Source organism: Botrytis byssoidea (assembly GCF_014898295.1).
Source record: "Botrytis byssoidea strain MUCL 94 chromosome Unknown BBYS_013, whole genome shotgun sequence".
Taxonomy (NCBI): Eukaryota; Fungi; Ascomycota; class Leotiomycetes; order Helotiales; family Sclerotiniaceae; genus Botrytis; species Botrytis byssoidea.
Genome location: NW_024065854.1, coordinates 1,074,959 through 1,094,293, shown reverse-complemented (window position 1 = coordinate 1,094,293; position 19,335 = coordinate 1,074,959). Strand labels below are relative to the sequence as shown.

At 43.5% G+C, this 19,335-nt stretch overlaps 9 protein-coding genes across 9 annotated transcripts; 4 read left to right on the top strand and 5 right to left on the bottom strand.

The window, feature by feature from the left end:
* Positions 1-306: 306 nt before the first annotated feature.
* EAE97_007127 (uncharacterized protein) lies at positions 307-2,059 on the bottom strand. The gene is made up of 3 exons (XM_038877641.1): positions 1,564-2,059; positions 1,056-1,512; positions 307-992 (listed from the first exon to the last, which is right to left on the bottom strand). The coding sequence occupies exons 1-3, from the start codon at positions 1,909-1,911 to the stop codon at positions 808-810; spliced, it is 990 nt and encodes a 329-aa protein (XP_038731831.1). The 5' UTR covers positions 1,912-2,059; the 3' UTR covers positions 307-807.
* Positions 2,060-2,308: 249 nt separating this feature from the next.
* EAE97_007126 (uncharacterized protein) lies at positions 2,309-4,655 on the top strand (the record flags this gene model as incomplete). The annotated part of the gene is made up of 3 exons (XM_038877640.1): positions 2,309-2,353; positions 2,420-2,704; positions 2,760-4,655. 3 exons carry the CDS (start codon positions 2,309-2,311, stop codon positions 4,653-4,655), a joined length of 2,226 nt encoding a protein of 741 aa, XP_038731830.1.
* Positions 4,656-4,806: 151 nt separating this feature from the next.
* Positions 4,807-6,873, top strand: EAE97_007125 (uncharacterized protein). The gene is made up of 6 exons (XM_038877639.1): positions 4,807-5,388; positions 5,555-5,605; positions 5,701-5,727; positions 5,827-6,336; positions 6,446-6,607; positions 6,660-6,873. The coding sequence occupies exons 1-6, from the start codon at positions 5,068-5,070 to the stop codon at positions 6,741-6,743; spliced, it is 1,155 nt and encodes a 384-aa protein (XP_038731829.1). The 5' UTR covers positions 4,807-5,067; the 3' UTR covers positions 6,744-6,873.
* Positions 6,874-7,048: 175 nt separating this feature from the next.
* On the bottom strand, positions 7,049-7,916 carry EAE97_007124 (uncharacterized protein; the record flags this gene model as incomplete). Its single annotated transcript, XM_038877638.1, has 4 exons — positions 7,049-7,126; positions 7,179-7,543; positions 7,605-7,709; positions 7,913-7,916. The coding sequence occupies 4 exons, from the start codon at positions 7,914-7,916 to the stop codon at positions 7,049-7,051; spliced, it is 552 nt and encodes a 183-aa protein (XP_038731828.1).
* A 1,841-nt stretch (positions 7,917-9,757) lies between these two features.
* Positions 9,758-11,040, top strand: EAE97_007123 (uncharacterized protein; the record flags this gene model as incomplete). The annotated part of the gene is made up of 5 exons (XM_038877637.1): positions 9,758-9,766; positions 9,839-10,168; positions 10,288-10,560; positions 10,620-10,756; positions 10,806-11,040. 5 exons carry the CDS (start codon positions 9,758-9,760, stop codon positions 11,038-11,040), a joined length of 984 nt encoding a protein of 327 aa, XP_038731827.1.
* Positions 11,041-11,497: 457 nt separating this feature from the next.
* Positions 11,498-13,153, bottom strand: EAE97_007122 (uncharacterized protein; the record flags this gene model as incomplete). Its single annotated transcript, XM_038877636.1, has 2 exons — positions 11,498-12,791; positions 12,873-13,153. 2 exons carry the CDS (start codon positions 13,151-13,153, stop codon positions 11,927-11,929), a joined length of 1,146 nt encoding a protein of 381 aa, XP_038731826.1. The 3' UTR covers positions 11,498-11,926.
* A 1,300-nt stretch (positions 13,154-14,453) lies between these two features.
* EAE97_007121 (uncharacterized protein) lies at positions 14,454-15,194 on the bottom strand (the record flags this gene model as incomplete). The annotated part of the gene is made up of 2 exons (XM_038877635.1): positions 14,454-14,951; positions 15,099-15,194. 2 exons carry the CDS (start codon positions 15,192-15,194, stop codon positions 14,454-14,456), a joined length of 594 nt encoding a protein of 197 aa, XP_038731825.1.
* A 1,291-nt stretch (positions 15,195-16,485) lies between these two features.
* On the top strand, positions 16,486-16,710 carry EAE97_007120 (uncharacterized protein; the record flags this gene model as incomplete). The annotated part of the gene is made up of 1 exon (XM_038877634.1): positions 16,486-16,710. The coding sequence occupies one exon, from the start codon at positions 16,486-16,488 to the stop codon at positions 16,708-16,710; it is 225 nt and encodes a 74-aa protein (XP_038731824.1).
* Positions 16,711-16,793: 83 nt separating this feature from the next.
* EAE97_007119 (uncharacterized protein) lies at positions 16,794-19,143 on the bottom strand (the record flags this gene model as incomplete). Its single annotated transcript, XM_038877633.1, has 7 exons — positions 16,794-17,000; positions 17,063-17,123; positions 17,176-17,251; positions 17,304-17,909; positions 17,965-18,564; positions 18,620-18,809; positions 18,865-19,143. 7 exons carry the CDS (start codon positions 19,141-19,143, stop codon positions 16,794-16,796), a joined length of 2,019 nt encoding a protein of 672 aa, XP_038731823.1.
* Between the last annotated feature and the right edge of the window lie 192 nt (positions 19,144-19,335).

Here is a 19,335-nt window from a genome sequence, read left to right as displayed (position 1 = left end):
GGCCCCTCCCAAATAGAACCAAAGATCACATATATAAGTCTTACAATTTGTGTGAGCCGAGCTCGATTCACAGCCCTCGTTACCATTATTTCCCTTCTGGAACACAATTTGGCTCTTCTCATTACGATGGATTGGCAGCAATTCTGATGTGTATATTATCTCCAAGTATTTCAATAGGTTTACATGAAACAATTTTTCAAACCTTTCAGGGTTCAACATCTTACATTCTGAATTTTTTTTTCGATTTCGGTTCATTCACTTTGCTGACCTTGACTCTATTATGCGACATGAACCTCCTCGCAGCCACTTCTGAATGTATAAAGTGAGTTTACTAGTCGCCGAGCTCTGCACAACATCCAGTCCCAAAGAATGGAATACAGACAGCTTTATGCATATTTGAAATTGGCAATTCTCTGATAACTGGGAGAAGAATTTCCTAGATAAAACCAAACATTCGAATACCCTATGAAGTCGCAAAGTTCGTGGGATTGTTGTCAGGTCATTCGTTTCAAGCAATCACAAACACAGTCTAACGATTTTTCTAACAAATATGATGTTTGATTGTAATCTAACTTTTGGTAGTTGAAAAGAACACTTGGTCATGTATTGACTATCACACGGTGAAAGCTATATCAAAAATGAAATATTTAATTCTGAAAATATTTTTAGTTGAGGCCAAGCATTGGGGCCAAGGAAATGTAAGATTCGCTTTTCAGTAAGTATGTGAAACCGACCACGTGAATGGAGGGCAGTATATGATACATGGATATCTCTTTGGTCACTTAACAGACTCGTAGATTACACCGTTCAGCTGAAAGGTGGGAGCCAGAATGGGTATCCGCCGTTCTTGATACGGAAAACGCTAAGCAAGAAGCTGTACATAACGAAGATAACTCCACTCCATACGAGGACTGCGACTTGCTGAATTTTGGGGTCTGAGATTCGTGGGACTTTGAGAGCCAAAGAGATTGTTGCAAAGGACAAAAGCCCATCTGAGAGATATAATCAGTATTGTCGCCAGTAAATATGTATAGGTATGGAAGATAATTTCTTACACATAGCAGCAATAATTTGTGTTTCCAATCCATATTGATTTGAGAATCCACCTGCAAAGTAGCTGACACCTCCACGTCCGTCACCAGCAACGTATGGAACTTTTCGAATGTGGTTGAACATATGACCACTGGTGAATAAAAGGATGGCAATCAAGCTGATTGCAGCCCAGACATTTCGGTTTTGAACGACGGGTAAGACATATGGCCATGCAACACTGATAAAGGTGATCGTTCCCAGAATAGTAGTGGTGACTGCGCCAATACGAAGCCAATTGATGGGTCGTTGGACTGGAGGATGTGGTCGATCGGTGAGATGTCTAGTAATCCAAGAGTGGACTTGTTCAGCAGTTTGAGGGCCGTTTGTAAAGTCGTATCTCACAGGGCCATTGATTGTAGAGGCATGAGGGCCAACGGTAGGTAAAAACAGGAGAAGGACGGGGGCAGTTTGTAGATTAAGCTATCCAGCAATTAGTATTGATTGATTGTAGTATCGTAGCGCTAAACATACAGATTGGAAAGTGCCTTTGCCATCCATGAAATCAAGTGTTCCATAGAGCAGGCGAGATTCTCCTTGCTTATCTCCTTTGATCCAACTCTTTGACAATAGATCCCATTCTGGTTGAAATTCACGACATAACTGGCAACCAAATCTATTTTCTAAAGCTGTCAACAACACGGCGACAGAGTAATCTCTTGGTGCAGTGGTCAATTTGCTATAGATACTATCATCGAGCTTCAATGGGGTAGATGAGAGAGATTTGGTATGGTATCGTTCAAAGTTATCGACCGCGGGCTTTTTGGCAGCTAGAACAGCTAAAGGTAGCAAGGAAGCTACCAATGTCTTGAGGAAATGCATCTTAAATAAAATGCAAGGCCAAGATGCCTCTAAAGGTTAGAATTGGTAATGTCGATAGCAGAGGATAATCGAATGATTGTGACCAGTGATGCTTTATCAAATAAACTGAAGCATTGAGAATTCAAGATCACATCACCAAACACTTACGAAGCTCGAAGCGTGTCCTTAATTCAATTCGGCAAGTTCCACCTCGCGGGGCGATGCAAATCGTATCACAAGTAGGGTGTGGTAATAAAGGTTTTTATGCCTGAGGCTGAATATTTGGGGCAAATCACGTCGACCCGGCAACTCATCTAACGCTTAGGGAGACTTTGTTGACTTACGAACGCGATTGAACATTTCGACCATTTAACAGGTATTTTAAAACACATTTTATTTTCATAAATATAAATTTAAAATGGATCAAGTATTATCATATAATGATGATGAACACATCGAAAGTGTACGTATGATGCTTTATTATTGTTTTGGTTAGATAGGAGTTTTGAGGGCTAACACAAATTTATAGCGATTGATGAAATCACAATGTCTCGAATTGGCATATCAGGAAGCCCTTCAAAATACCGAGTTAATCGTAAAAGATGAAGCAAGTAGGCGATTGAGATTACAGATCCTCTTATTGGAGAATGAGGCGGATGAATTACACCTTCAACTGGCAACCGGGGATGATCGAATTGATGGATTAGAAGAAGAGAATGAAGATCTAAGAGCACAACTTGACCAGGCTCAAGAAGATGTTAAGAAGGTGGAAACAGATTTAAGACTTCAAACACGAGAACTCAATAATATCAAGGTACTAAGAATCCCCCGGGTATATCTGATTGTCATACTAATTCATGGCTGTATAGACGGAGCTGGAATCTATGAGTGGATTAACGATGGACTCGACAAAGGTTCTTACCGAAAAACTGGCGCTCAGCCGCGAGTTATCTATACTCAAACCAGAGTTGGAGCATTTACGTTCTCAAGTGGCACATCAACAATCGATCCTAGCAGAGAAGTTGGCACTTCAGCGGCAAGTTAGCACTTTAGAGGTGGAATTAGAGACAGAGCGTCGGGCCTTGAGCCGCGCCACCGAGAAGAACAATGACCATTCAAGGGAAACGGAACTCCAACAGAAAATCGAGGCTTTGCAGAAAGACCTTTCCGAAGAGAAGCGAGAGAGGGAGAAGGCCAAGAAAGAAATGTCGAAAGAAGCATCTATTGCCCAAAAAGAATTCGCACAAGAGAAACGTGAAATTGAGAAGAGCCACAAGCTTTCAGAAAAGGAAACGGAGGCTCTCCGAAAGGAATTGGATCTTGTAAAGCGTAACAGTGAGAATGCACAAAAGGCTGGGGAGAAGGAGATCGAGGCTCTTCGAAATGAAATAGAACTATTGAAGAGCAGCAACGACAAGGGACAGAAATCTGGAGACAAGGAAATTGAATTTCTTCGAAAGGAGTTTGCGTCTACGAAGCGAGATATCGAAAAAGCACACAAAAATACCCAAAAGGAGTTGGCCGCTTCTCAAGCTCAAGTGGAAACTTTGGAAGGAGAAATCGAGCAGCTTCGCGACAACGAGAAAGGACAGGAAGGTGGAGAGAAGGAAATCGAAGTTCTCAGAAAAGAATTCGCCCATACGAAACGAGACATCGAAAAAGCTCATAAGGAAACACAGAAGGAGTTGGCTGCTTCTCAGGTTCTGATTGGATCCTTGGAGAGCAAGGTTGAGCAGCTCCGCACAAAAATGCGAGCAGCAAGAGAACAATTGAAAGAATGTCAGGCCGAACTGAATGAAGCACGCAATGCAGCATTGAAACTCCCCGCTATCACGAGCCGAGAGACTGTTCCAGTGAAAGACTCTCGCAAGAGATCCGCTAGGGAGATGAGCATGGATATTACTATCGGGACACCAGATGGAATTGCGGGGCGCGGAAAGCGACCTGGAGCGAATAGAGGTAGAGTTGATCAAACAATTTTGGGAGAAAAGTCAACATTTTCCATTACACCCTATCTTAACAAGACAATCAACATGGCTCCAGATACACCAGAAGATGGACAATCATCTGAGGATAAGGCTGAAAAAGTAACGGAGCGAGAGAACTCCACCGAGGAGGACCAGATTATTGAAGAAGAAGAAGAAGAAGAGGAAACACCTGAATCACCTGCACAGCAAGTCAAGCCCAAGCTTAAGGCAAGAAAGAAATTGGCCGATAATTCTGGTGACGAGAAAAATGTGTTGGTTGAGGCGAAGGCTGGTACCAAGAATAAGAAATCTGTAACCCAGAAACTCAAGGAATCTCGTACGCTTGGAAAGGTTACAGAGGAAGAGGACGGGGACGAAGATGAACAACGAAAGAAGCCTACAGCCCGAAAAATCAAAGCACGACCTATGCTAGAGAAGGTTGCGGAAGAAGAGGACGTGGACGAAAATGAGCAGCCCGAAGAACCAGATGATTCTGAAGAACAAGAGACTAAAAAGCCTGTGAAAACTAAGATCAAGGCTGTTGAAGAGCCTGAGCTAAAGAAGAAGAAACGCAAAGTTCTCGGGGGTGGCAGCAAGACACTGTTCGATGACGAGGATGGTGAAGCTCCTAAGAAACCAGCAAAGATTGCACTTGGACCAGCTAGGCTGCTGGGTAAAGGTGGTCTTGCTGGACCAAGGGGAGGATTGAAGGGTGGTCTTGGGGCCGCTGGCGGATTTGGAGCATTCTCGCCTTTGAAGAAGGATCGTAGGGGTGCTGGAGCAAGTTTCTTGGCATAGGCTGTATGGAAATACTGGAATAATTGGGCGTTTAGGATAGGGAGAATACAGGCTCATGAGGCGTTGGTGTTTTGTGTATGTAGGTAATGAATAACTGCATCATTGGTGTTCAAGGAATAAAACTATCTTCTACTTGTAAATGTGACAGTATCTGAGTTTTTGATTGTATGACCAAGTAATACCGTATGCTTTAATCTACTTGGGAGAAAAAGCTCTTTGCGCTCTCATAAACACTAATAGAAAAAGTTTTGAACAAGGCCACAAATAAGTATTTTAAATTAACAAAATTTGAGCTCATACGATAAAATTCTTCAATCTCAATCTCATCATACCATACACACCCGAAACATACAAACTTCCCACTCACCAAACCAGCCACGAACAATTTCTCTGCACCACAGAACCCTATGCTATGCTACCCCCTCGATCAAACCCCACATTCTTGACCTCGGGACTTGGATTCCTCCCTCGACATCACTCATGTTTTCCTGCGCTGCTCAATCGCAAAGCGGGGTCGGCGATCGCGCGGGGTAGATTTGGGGATTTTCGGAATGATGTTGGTATTAATGATGGGCTGGGAAGAAATACATACACGCACGTACATGTACATGTACGCAACGCCTCTTCTTCGTCTTCGTCGACGAGATGGAAAAGTCGGCAGGGTAAGGATTCCTGGGCGAAGGAGGCGAAGGTTCAGGGGTTGAGGAGTAGAGCCGCGTTTAAATTGTTGGAGGTATGTTTGTTTGTTTGTATGTTATGTGTGTATATGTGTATGTGTGTGTGTGGACTTTGGGGGGTGAGAGGGAGGGAGGGGAGGGGAGGGGAGGGGATCTGAAGGGATCTGGGGGGAGGGGAGGTGTGTTTATATGAGTGTTAGTTAATGAGGTGCTTGATTGCAGATTGATACGAAGTATAAGATTTTCAAAAGGGGACAGACGGTGGTGGATTTGGTGAGTTCTTTCTCTCTGTTTATGGTTATGAATTGAGATGATATGGATTGGATTGCGAGGTGAGGTCAGAATAGTTTGTTGAGAAGTATATTTAGGGTTATGCGCCGGGAAGTTGGTCTCAGGTACGTTTTTATATTCTCCTCTCCCCTTCTTCTCTTCCTCTCTGCATATCTATCTATCTATCTACCTATCAACCCATTCCACTCACCCTCCCCCACCAGGTAGCATACGAGCGCACCAAACCCCACGGCCGCATCCTCGGCATCGACATCATCCCCGCGCAACCTCCCCAAGGCGTCTCCACGATCCAAGGAAATTTTCTCTCGCGACGGGTCCAAAAATCCGTCAAGAATTTTCTTCTCGATCCCGAGCGCGGCCGTCCGCGCAGACCTCTATTCACCTCTCCCGACGACGACGAAAATGTCGATGATCCCGCGCCCCTCGATATCGCCGCCGCCGAAGAACCAAGCTACATAGATCTCGAACGCCACATGGACGATAATGAAGCCGGGGAAATCCATCCCACGCGCTCCGCACCCTCACAATCACAATCAGACGAACCGTCTCAGGAATCCGAGAAAGACGCCACGAAAATGGTCCACGTAGTACTAAGTGACATGTGCGCTCCCTGGGAGCAAACCACCGGTTTTTGGAAGAGAAGTCTGAGTGACCCGTATAATAGGATGATGAACACGACCGGTATCAAGTTTTCCGATCACGCGGGGAGTATGGTATGTTATTATTTTTCTTTCATTTCCTTTCCTTCCCCCTCTTTTCTCTCTCGTTGTTTCAATCAACCACACCATTCTTTCTAACCACTACCTACCTATCTACATGTAGGATCTTTGCAACGCGGCTCTGCAATTTGCCTTCGATACGCTGAGACCTGGGGGTCATTTTGTGTGTAAATTCTATCAGGGCGCGGAGGATAAAGAGTTGGAGTCGAAGTTGAAGAAAATGTTTGCCGTGGTGCATAGAGAAAAACCGGAATCATCGAGGAGCGTGAGTGAGCCTGGAAACTAATGAAGAGAACCCATATGCTCACAATCAATAGGAATCGAAGGAAGCGTACTTTGTAGCTCTTAGGCGGAATGGGTACAATGACGCGGCAAGTTTAGGTTATGTCAATGATGTGTAAGTAGAGATGATTGAGAATGTAAAATGTATAATAGCACGTTCAAACTGCATGGATGAATAATATTGTGATCACATCCACTGTCACATGTGCAAATGAAGAATTGAGCTAGGGTGGAATCAAATTATTCATGATTACTACTCCTAATTGCATCGATACCATCATTTTCTTGTAGTATTCATATGCTAAAGACTGTACTGCGGATCCAGCTCGCCTTAAATAGCTTGTTGACATCCCTCCACCCTTCTTGGAGGTATCTAGACCAGCAAAGCCAGAAGTTCGTAACGTCCCTTCCCCAATGAGGCCATTTAGACCTTGAAACCTCTGGACCTTCTGCGTCCACGAGCCTTCTCGAACTTGCGTCCCTTGGACTCGACGTATGGTTTCTGTTGTAGATTTGTCAGTTGTGCCAATAAAAAGCCATGTTGGATTTGTTACCTTGTGCTTGTGGGGTCCGAAACCGAAATGCTTGACAGCCTCTCTGGAGTTCTTTGGTCCTCTGAGGAGAACGGTGTTGCTTCCAGTTGGGGATCTGAGAGCCAATTGATCCAAGGTCAAGGCCTCACCACCGGCAGCAAGAATGCGGGCACGGGCGGTAGCGGTGAAGCGGAGAGCAGCAACGCTGACCTTTGGGACGGACAAAAGACGGTTGTCATCAGTGACGGTTCCGATGATGACGACGGTTCTCTTTTCATCCTTGTTGGTTTGGGATGCGATTCTGGAGATGGAAACGGGAGGTCTGTTGATGCGGGACATAAAAAGTCTGCGGAGAACGACCTTGTTGAAGGAGGCTTCAGTGCGGCCTGAAAGAAATCAAAAGTTAGCGCATATCACTTTAGTCGAGGATTTTTGAGATTGACTTACGAGCCAAGAAGCGGTAGAGCTTTACCAACAACTTAAGGTAGACATTGTCACTCTTTGGCGTCTTACGGTGAGTGTTGCGCACGTGGTGGTTGTCAAGATCGATACCTAGTTAGAAAATTCCTCGTCAGCCTATGATCAAGTATGCTCTTCACATCGGTCTTGCACAGACACAATGTTGCGCAGAGAATTGAGATCTTTTACGATGCGATTTGTGATTTCAGTCTTTCAACTTTCAATCTCAATCCATCGTAAAGTCACTCAATTTCCACTTGCACACGATGGCTGGAATAGAATTTGTGTTCACCTACCCATGATTGGCGATTTGGGGGGTTTGTCGTCGAGGGGTGTCGAGAAGTCGTGAATGATCCAGCAGGAACGAAAACAATTTCGAAGAAGTTTTAAGAATATGGAGCCCAGTGCGTGAATTCGCTTAAAAATTTCCGTGGATTTTCACTTCTTGATGCCTTGTAGCCTGAGGCATTAATAGAAACAATCGATTTTTTGTCAATGGTGACCGCCCGGGAAACTGGAGGTGGGTTGGAAAGTACCGAAATATCGGTACTCTTGAACGGAAAGGCGGAGTACGTCGTGAGTACTCGGCCTCGTCAGGGGTGATGAAAAGGAGTCGAGTGATATAGAAGAGATGAAAATGTTCGAGATTGATGATGGATTGATGTCTCAGTACACTCGCATAAGGATATTGCTATCTATTTAGCAGACGACAGAGTCCACATACACCGTAGTAGTACATTTTATACACAACAGCTTGTCTACTTAGAATTTCTATCACCAGAATACGATATCAATTATTTCAAACTTGATATGGGATGCTATATTGGCATGTAGGGAAGGAAGCTTGAACTCGGCTCGGATTCATAATGGACTTGTTTTCGTGTCCATGTTTGTACGATCGCAGTACAGTCTGGACTCTGCAGATTGTGAATGGAACTATCAGAACTCTTTATACATAACCACCTAGTACTTGTTGAATAAAGCTGGGCATGGGAGGCAGAGATACATTATCGATTTGATACTGAGTTGGTACTTGAGAGTAGGTACTTGCCAGTACTCGTGAATTTACCAACGAATAACAAATTTGTACGCAGAGTTGATGAATTCCTGTGTATATACTACTCCGCATGTGGGTAGGTATCGATCGTTCTTGCGGGAAAGTACGGAAGTGCTAGGCAAGTTGACATCATGTTGTAGCTCTCAGTGATGGGGTAATTCTATCTTCGTGCATCACAATATGGAAGATCTTCCAACGTTGTTGCCGATTAGTAGTCATCATTTATGAGAATGTCCCAATTTATGAGGAATATTTAACAAATTAACGTCAAAATGAATTTATATATAAATGTATCAATTGCTCTTGCTTAAATCATATATATGCTTACCTACCTATCTAGGCATATAATAGAACAACCAAATCACAATTAATTTCGTAATAAATGACTAAGGAAAAGATGGAACTTTCCGTGAACAAACCCTTCACAAAATGACCTCCACCTTGGACCTTGGTAGAGTAAAGTTTTTTCCGCTTATGATTACTGGTCGAATTAATAAAAGTTCTCTACTACTGTAGGTACAAACAGTACTTATTACTACCAGGTAGCTATATCAATTCCTCGAATCCTCCTCAATACAACAGTCACAACAACATAGACCTTTAAATTATTCTCTTAGACTTCTTCTCTTTTATAGAAAAAAACAACCAATTTGCTATTTGGAATAACTTTGTTGACTACCTTCTCTTATCCTTCCTGCTGATTCTCCTTTTTCTCTGAGATAACATCTATCATCAAACCCTAGATTAAATTGATATTGATACTCCTATCCTCCGGTGACACTATCTCGTTACCCCCCCCGTACTTGATCTTCTCCCAGTCAAGCTCGGGTTAAAAAAGCCAAACCCAGCCAACCTCACCACCTACTAAATCTTTACCCAATTGTACATGTACAATCTATTCAGCAATTGATCGTCGATTTCTGATTTCTCTTCGAAAGTCTACGTTCTCATATATCCTACCAAATATCAAAGTCGCCCTTTATTCTCGAAATCTTGTCCTTCGAGTTCGCATGCGTGGTGGGCTTAAGGTGTGCGTTGAGCTTTTAGGCCTTTGAGGTACATAGCTTAGCTACTTTTCCTGGAAATGTCTGCCGTATGTTCTGTTCTCTTGCTTAATCTTGCTCATTATCTAGTATACATGCTAACAATTTGATTCTGCTATAAGTCTAAGAATGATGTTCTCCCGCCCAAATATACCCCCAGAGTTCTGCAACTCAGAGAGATGATAGCACAACCTGTGGTGGCAGCATTTTGCGCCGGTGGAGTGGCAGGTGCGGTTTCTAGAACAGTCGTATCGCCTCTGGAACGATTAAAGATTCTTTTTCAAATACAGAGTGTAGGGCGAGAAGAATACAAAATGTCTGTGGGAAAGGGGCTTATGAAGATGTGGAAGGAGGAAGGTTGGCGCGGACTGATGAGGGGTAACGGCACTAACTGTATTCGAATTGTTCCCTATTCTGCTGTTCAGTTCGGAAGTTACAATTTCTATAAAAAGGTAAGAGCCTAAGGATATTTGAACTTCTCCTATTTCTTTTCCAACTGAGCGTTGCGGAAATTCTTATTCAAATAAGCGCATTTCATGAAAGCAATTGCTGATTTCCTATGCTCCTCTAGTTCTTCGAGACCACTCCTGGCGCAGACTTGGGTTCTTTCAGACGTCTCATTTGCGGTGGAGCCGCCGGAATTACATCCGTATTCTTTACCTATCCTCTAGATATTGTTCGCACTAGATTATCCATTCAGTCTGCATCATTTGCAGCTTTGGGAAAGCATGGTACTAAGCTACCAGGCATGTTTGCTACGTTGAAGACGATGTACAAAACAGAAGGAGGCATTCTTGCATTATATAGAGGAATTATACCTACTGTCGCTGGCGTTGCACCATATGTGAGTGTGGATCAAGTGGTTATTGGCTGTTTGAATTGCATTGCTAACGAAGAAATAAGGTTGGCTTGAACTTCATGACTTATGAGCTTGTACGAAAGCATTTCACGCCAGAGGGAGACCAAAATCCCAGTGCGGTACGAAAGTTAGCAGCTGGTGCTATATCTGGCGCAGTTGCACAGACATGCACATATCCATTGTAAGGTGCCCATTGATATTACATAAAATCCAAAGCTAACATGGTTTAGTGATGTTCTTCGACGTCGTTTCCAGATCAATACAATGTCCGGTATGGGATACCAGTACAAATCAATTTTCGATGCTGTCGGAAGAATTGTCGCACAAGAAGGTATCATGGGCATGTATAAAGGAATTGTACCCAATCTACTCAAAGTAGCCCCAAGTATGGCGAGTAGTTGGCTCAGTTTTGAGATGACTAGGGATTTTTTTGTAGGGTTAAAAGCCGATGATACCAGCTTATGAGTTAGAGAAAAGCCCCCTGATGTTTCTCGACAATGGGAACGGTTTTGGACAGGCGTATTAAAGGTCAAGGCTTTGTATATGAAGACGGCGTAGACCAGGTCAATGGATTGCATTTGGTAAGGCTCTGGGTATGCATATGGGAGCGGGCGTTATATTGTAAAAAGAGACAGACAAGATTCTTAAGACCGGGTCCTATAATCAGCGATAACAGGAGAATAGATGTGCTAGGGAATTGGGGCGAATTCACGGTGATAATCGTGAAATTCAAAGGTGTATGAACATTAAAAAAAGGATGTTTTGTGGCAGAAAAATCTGACGAGCTCTTAGATCTAGCTATCTTCCTACCTAATTGGATGGGATTGAGGGGGATGATAACTTTACTTTTATAATTGCTATATCGGAAAGTTTTGAATATATAGGTAGCAATCTAATGTGAAGGATTTTTATTGACAATCACTTGGGTACTCGACCACTTGGGTATGTCTTGGTGTGCGATGCATCTCTCGAGACTTTTCTTCATCCAGTGTTGGTTGAGGAAGCCTTATTGTTTAGCAAGTGCGATTAGTTTTTCACTCGGGGGAGGTGGGATCTTTGGGGGTTATTGGGTTGGTTCCTGGGGGTTCGGGGGACCAGGAGAGGATGCTTGCTTGCTGTTGCTGGTGATGTATTGTGGTGGGTATTGGGATTGTTAGCTTGTTGGTGGTCAACAAAGCGAGCACATTGTGACCGAATAGCCATGTTCTATCTAGGTACTCAGTGACTCATTGAGACGATTACGTGAAGAATTATGAAAGTCAAATTAACGAATGCTATACTATACTGTAGTGGATGATTTATTCAGTTCTTGTTCGAACAATTAATCGCGTGCTTCCAACCACCCCTTTCATCAAACTGCTGGTTTGCGACCAACCATGAGATACATCGGTGTGAATAGTTTCTCCTTCGCTCCTGCAACTAGACAGTCTGCTCCTGATGCTAGCGAATCAGCCGTCTTCTGGGTGCCTTGCGGAGCCAGACCAAAAGTCTCAAGAGCTCCAATGAAGCTATGCACAACCGTGCGACCAACCGGTGACATTCGAAGGAGAGTGGGTAGTTCCCAAATACTCTGCATGTATCTCAAGTCACCGCTCAGAGGCCAATACCACGGAATCGCATCCCCGCCCTCAAGGTCCGCAACATTCATATGGAGTTCCAAGACGAAGCCCGCTTTCTGCATGGCTTGAAGTGCAACGGAAATCTTCTCCATATTGCTAATTCCATTCCCCTGCTCGATGCCCAGACGGAGAGCACGGTGCTGAGGATCATCATTATCGTATTTCTCAGTCATCAGCCACTCATACACCCCAAACGCACCACCCGGCTTCAAAACTCTGAATATCTCGCTATACACACCTTCCAAGCTGGGCGCGTGCACTGTCGCCTCGATCGCATAGACGCCATCAAAACTATTATCCGGATAACTCATTTGCATGAAATCGCCTTTCGCGAAGCTGACTCGATGGTCCAGTCCTTGTTGCTGTGCATAGCGTGTCGCGCGCTCGATTTGGTAGTCGTTATTGTTCAACCCGACGATCTTGCAGCCGGTGAATTTGGCGATTTCCCGCGCGGGCCCCCCAACGCCGCATCCGACGTCGAGTATGAGCTGGTCTTGTTGAAGACCCATTTTGAGGGCGAGATAGTGCTCGTGTCGCGCGAGGGCTTGCTTGAAGGACTCGCCCGGGGTGAAGCGGCAGAAGTGGAAGCTTTGGGACCTGCATCGAGATGTGGTTAGTGGTGGTTCGATAGTTGAACATGTTTGGAGTGTAATGGCACGGGAGGCGTGTGATTCTCACCATCCGTATTCGTAGAGATCAGTGGCGAGATCGTAGTAATGACGAGTGAGCGTTGCGTAGTCCTTCCGTCTCGCATCACGATCCAGTGATGTTTCATTCTTGGCATCCTTGTTGTCCCAATGCTTGAAATATTGGTCCACGGCTAGCTTCTGCGCGTTCTTGTCTTTGTGCATCAAGTTTACAAAGGATCTATCGGTCTGACCGGTTTGGCCGTGGAGCGCCTTCTTGAAGGCTGAGTCTCGATTGAGATCTTGGGGTTCGAGGACTACGGGAGCGGACATGTTGGGGGATTTTTTGCTGTGGGTAGGTGGATGGAGATGTTGATGTGATTGGTGATATAGAGGAGAAGTAATTGGATTGGATTGAACTGGAGAATCTCAAATCAAAACCGTAGAGTGAAGAGAGACTTAATAGGTATCGAGGAATAATAAACACGTGATGGGAACAGGGGGTGCGTATTCGGATCTCGATACCAGGGAAGACTGGCAAGGGGCTAGCGGGTCTAGCTCAAAGGGGGAGCAACTCGAAAACGAATACGAATTAGAGCTTTCTTACTTGCTTGTGGTTGGGATATTGCATACCCGCATATGGGGTTGGGTATATCGTATCATTCCAAGAGTCGACCGACCACTTATATAGGCTGTTGTGGGCTGGGTAGGGCAGTGTGTATGCTTTTTCTGGATTCTTCAGCTGGGGCTTTGATGATTTGTTTACTTGGCGGACTGGATCATTAGCCTCGAGCACTTACCTGGTTGAGATGTTATATTGTATTGAGAATTTCTTAGTCTGTTTGACGAGATGTTGTGAGGATGTGGATATCCTTTAAGTGTAATGGGGTTACGAAGTTCGCTAAATGTAGATTCTGGATGAGGAGAAATGTAGATTTGTTTCGGGGGGTGGTGACTTGTTAATGTTTAATGCGACGGGGAGATAAGAGGAGATTCTGGAGAGATGAATGGGTATGTATGTATGTATGTATGTATCTAGACAAGATTAAGACTTGTATAACTCAAACATAGAATATCGCATGAAGATCACTTAAACAGGATAAGTAAAATGAGCAGCTGAATATCATTCAGGGTTCGATCATGGAGTGTATTGTCTTATATATTCTATATCGTTTGGTTTAATGGATACTTCTCAAGTAACTCGCTCCACAGAGAACGGTGCTCATTGCTCGTGGTTGTCTGTGACTACAAAACTTGGTCTAGCATGCTATAATACAGGGAGGTGGAAGGGGTTCCAGCACTGGACTGGTGAGGGGACTATTGATGATGATTGGTGTTCATGCTCTTACTCGTAGCTCTATGAACGAACATAGATTCATCTGTAATGTTATGTGATTCAAGCACTTTAAGAGTTGGGATAGTTGGTATAGATATCCGCGATGTGAATGTCTTATTGTAGTAGCATTTCTTTTCTTCCTCTTTGATAGGAGATTCAGACAGTGGGTGTATCGAGTGTCAGGAGATACAATCTGGGAGGTGAGGATGTTTGACTAGACGATGCTTTGAACTCCATCTCTACACTATATATAAGATCCAAGATATGAAAGAAAAAATAGTCTTCAGTCCCATATTCTTAAAAGTAACAACAAATCTTTCCAATCAAAACATCGAGAAAACCCCAATCCATCTCATCAATATATGCTCCGTCCTCGCTAATGCAAAATTCCGGAATGACTTTTTCTATGACTTGTTCTTGGTAAAGTCCAATAACAATATCACCACGTACCTGTGCCGCTAGGTGGACTTTAGCTTCTAAATCAAGTTTTATACCGACCATTACAGCTGCGGGTTTTAAACTGCCGTCTGCATCTGTAGCACCTTTGAGTAGATTTCCTGTGGAGAGCTTAGTTTTTGGTCGGAGGGAATACAAACTTACAAAGTCAAGTATGGAGTACGTTTGGACGCTCAGCCTGACATTACAGGTCCATTCGACTGCACCAGACAAGACAGAAGATTGCCTCTCGAGGGATGGGAGGGATTTTGTGCTGTCAACGAAGAAGAAGAAAATGGCGAAGAAACTGGCATGTGGACTCTTTACTCTGATCAAGACGATGATCGCTTGGTCGAGAAGCTAGGGAAGAATAGAAAATAGTAGAAATTGTGCTGGGTAGGCAGGAGAAGCGAGTACGGAGAGGCAAGCCACTAGGTGGAATGAGATAACTCCACCATTGTGTGTTGCACTGCATCATAACAGTCGTGCGGCATAAGGTAGAGTCACATGATATGATTCAGGATGCCATGTAATATCGAACAGAGTATGATGTGAAAGTGAAAATGTTTCTATATCGTTCAACATTGCATGAGATTTCTGCATGATGAAACTTCTACTCGAGCTGGAAATCAAGCACGCGCCTCATTTTTGATACAAAGAACGCTTGGTAGATTAATATGTGTGCAAGTGAGCTTTTTCATCAACGCAACCAGTTAGGTCTTAGGAAGCGAAGAGATAGTCCAGCGATATATTGAATAGGAAACCCGATATACAGCTAATGTTATAGATCCAGATCACAACGTAAGATTAGCATGTATGTAAAATATCAGTCAACTCAGAAGCTTCAAAGTTAATCCAGATCGGCTCGGATGAATGTAAAAAATGTTTACTGGCCCGAGACTGCGCAAATATGACAAGATGGCCCAAGCTCTAAAAGTCACGTGAATAGTGACACAAAGTTGTTTTGTTGCACGTCTGAAAATTTGAACGGTTTTTTTCAACGACACGAACGAAATAGGGCGTCAATTTTGTGCCAAATTTTAAAATTTACATCGACTGGGAATAAGGGACACTTTTGAATTTTATTTCCGGCTCGTGTCGGATTTACTCAAACTCAAAAACACAATTTCTACTGCTGGTGATTGGCTCACCAATGGCTTCTACATTATGTAATCATTTGGTCGAACATCACATCAATGTGAATGAGACCTTGAACGAAATTTTTGGCGTACGTATCAACACAGCGAAGTCATGGCATGTTATCTCACTCGCAGTTTCTACCTATACAGGCGTCGACTTGTCTAGATCGATAGTATGGTTCTTTACTACTATATCATCATACATAACTGAAACTCGATGGCCAACATATCTCAACGCACTTGAAACATGAAGAGGTGATAAATCTTGTTGTTCGGTGTTTAATATTACTCTTCTCCCGTCAAGTATCTGCGACAGTATCTAGCTAGTCTGAGATGTTTATTGGGCGAAGAGAGGGAATGTTCCTTGATGCCATTTTACCTTACTAGTTGCAAGGTCGATGGCGTTGTTAAGATCACGTTGTTGAGCCAAGCTTCATAGACAAGTTCAAATGGATACCAAACCTATGTACCGGTACTCTTTTTGATATTGCATACCGTATCAAATAATCATCATGTCGAATGAAAAACCAGCCGGATGTATTCATGAGCTTTTAGATCACCAAATATATACTAGTTCACCTATCTTTGAATACAAGCTGATGTCATTATGAATATTTGAATTACAAGTGTTTCAATGTATAATTTCTGGGCGATTTGACGTACCCTTATGTTGGTCTACATCGAGCTCAGCATTATCATACTTGGATTTTTCTTTAGCGATTAGCTTTCTGTATTTTACATCTTTGGTCTCTAAAATGTCTTCGCGTACAATTCAGAAAGAAGCTATGTTCATAGTTGATAACTGCGTGCAAACAGATGTTTGTGGACACCACCTTGACGAAGTTCCAAATATCGGAAACGCACCACCAATCCTACCTCAAGAGCCGCAATATCAAACAGTCCAGACAATGTCCTTTGGCTTAATGCAATATTATTTTCGAGGACAATACAGCCTTGGAGATGCGTTGTATTATGAATAATCTATGTGAAATGAACATTTGAAGGAATACGTTGGCGCAATTACGTTATCCATCATTTCTGCTTTCCACACAGTATCTTCCATTCACCACATACTATTGGCTATCGCCCTCAAAGCCTTAAGCAAAATGTCATCTCCATATTCCAGAATAGTCGAATGTCCCTCACCAGATAAGCCAAATGCTCTATCGTACACAGGGCATATTGTTCCAACTTCTGGAAGTGCACCTGTTTGAAAATATTGCCTTACAATCCTAGCGCTGCAGATCGAAGGCGTCGAGAGGAATAAATGCTACAATTTTTCAGCTTTCCGCAAACGAGACGAGATAAGTCTAAGAAAAGTAGGTTACTTACACCTTCTGAATCTTGCTGTAGAAGTCTCGATCCATTGAATCTCTTACTCATATTTTGACCACTGCTGGTAATTAGCAAGAACTAGGTGGTATAGAAATATATGCAGTCCTTACTTTGCAAGAGATGTGACAGGATCTAGAGTGTTCGAGACAAATAGAATTGGCTCCGAGGTTGAGCCTTCAATGGGACCTGAGGGGGGCTGTTAGGGTTCAATACTCTATACCAAAAGTAACAGACGTACCTGTGAATGTAAGTTTTGGCCTCAGCTTCCAAAAAGCACACAACATCCGGTTTTTTGCCCACCGATCGCCCAAATAAATACTCTCTTCCCTTACTCGCTGCCAATATTCCAGGAAACCGGTGGCAGTCATATTAGTTTGGTCCGGTCCATCAGAGCACGAGATGGCCCCAACAACTTCCTCGGCATAGTCGACAGGCGGGGAGAAGCAATACGGGGAGTATGGATCACTCGAACGACAGCTTGGCTGAAGATTCTGCCATGGATATTCAGTCGACTTGGAATCTGCAAGAAGGGTACCATTTCCTTGTGAGATATCGTACATAATCCTTGCCAGTCTTTCAAATTCTTCGAATGGTGAGTATAAGGCTAATCGAACTGCGCCTTTCACATCGCTACTCGTGATAATCTCGGGTCCACGTACGTCAGAAATAGATACTGGAATGGGAGCATCTGTAACGGAAGCGATGATGTCGTCTAAAAGACCGTGAATGTATTCTGAACCTCTACTGGAGTATAGAGCGCAGCGTTCGGGGCCTGCTTCAAAACAATACTCTGAAAACTTGTTTATGATAGCGTCTGTGTCTTCAAGATTCCCATCCCAGGTGCCTTTTTTGGTCAGCGGAGTTGAATAAAAATTTAAACACGAGAAGGAAGGACTTACCGGCGTAGTGGCGATCAGTGTCAACCACGCCATCAAGAACCATACGGCCAACGAAGCCTGGATACATAGCTGCAAAAGTCGTGCCTAGTAGGGTTCCATACGAGAAACCCCAGTACTGAATCTTATTTACAGATCCAATGTGCGATGATTTAGTGTATTCTCGATCTGGGATTAGGGATTCTTCTCTTGATCTAGATAAGGCTTCCACGATCGCTTTCATGTCCATTGCAACAACAGGTGTATTCATGTGTGCTCCTAAGCCATCTTCTCCTGTCTCATCAACACTCATACGTGTATAGCAAGCATCAGCAAGGGCGCGTTTTCTCGCCCACATAAGTTTGAAAGCTACACTGGAGCTCCCCAATAACCCTTCCGCATCCGAAGCGATATTCCAATTCATTCGTTGAGCAGCATCTGGAAAGCATATAAAAGAAGGAGTTGTAAAACCTGTTCCCCGCGGATCAAACGAGACAATGTCGAAATACTTGTTAGTGGTTTCGGTGCTACTGGTATCATCCAAATTTGAGGGAGAGTCTACGATAGTTTGTAGATGACGTGCTTGATTCCTGGCAAGATTGATACCCGAGCCTCCTGGACCACCTAGAACTTGATTAACACTTGCTCTAGCTCTATCGTGGTAATATCACCAGCTTACCTGGATTGATGATGACAGAACCACCATGTCGTGGATCACTCGCGTGTACTTTTGATGGAAGTTTGATCAATGCTATTGCCACACGTCTCAAATCAGTCGATTGGTTATTCCAATCGAGTGGTGCTTCAAGACGAGCACATTCAAATGATCTATAGCAAGAATGAAAGCTTAATTTTGATGATGGTGTAATCTAGAAAGGGATTCATATTAGCAAGTAAATTTCAATAAGGGTTGTGGAAACTTGCTGTTTCCCAATCGAAATTCTCTGGATCGTGAATAATAATGCTGTTCTGACTAGGCATAAGATTCCATAGAGCTCTAGGAGAGTAGAAACCCCAGAAGCTATTCGGAATAACGGCGAATACTAAAATGAGCACGAGCAAGAGCAGGTAGCGAATATAATCTCCACGCTTGCCAAGATATGAGCTCCTTTCCAGAGGGGCTCTGCGTCTTGGCTGTGCACGAGCGAGGAGATCCTCTTGAGCACAATGCTTTCGCCATCTCGCCGCTGTCATCTTACTCATTATTCTGTTCTCCGTCTTCTTTCTATATATTGAACTTCTGAAGTACTTCAATATTCTGATGCTAGTCCCGATACTTATCAATGTTTATGACATAGGTATTACGCCTGTAATTAACCAAGGAAACCATCGGTACATGAGAATAAGCAGATAACGCTCAAAGGCTACATTCTGCAAGGGGTCTCAGCATAATCT

Coding starts and splice junctions, on each gene's coding strand:
- EAE97_007127 (XM_038877641.1), bottom strand. CDS start 1,911: ATGCATTTCCTCAAGACATTGGTAGCTTCCTTGCTACCTTTAGCTGTT. Junction 1,513..1,563: donor GCAAAGGCACTTTCCAATCT/GTATGTTTAGCG, acceptor ATTGCTGGATAG/CTTAATCTACAAACTGCCCC. Junction 993..1,055: donor ACAAATTATTGCTGCTATGT/GTAAGAAATTAT, acceptor TATATCTCTCAG/ATGGGCTTTTGTCCTTTGCA.
- EAE97_007125 (XM_038877639.1), top strand. CDS start 5,068: ATGCTACCCCCTCGATCAAACCCCACATTCTTGACCTCGGGACTTGGA. Junction 5,389..5,554: donor CCGCGTTTAAATTGTTGGAG/GTATGTTTGTTT, acceptor GCTTGATTGCAG/ATTGATACGAAGTATAAGAT. Junction 6,337..6,445: donor CCGATCACGCGGGGAGTATG/GTATGTTATTAT, acceptor ATCTACATGTAG/GATCTTTGCAACGCGGCTCT.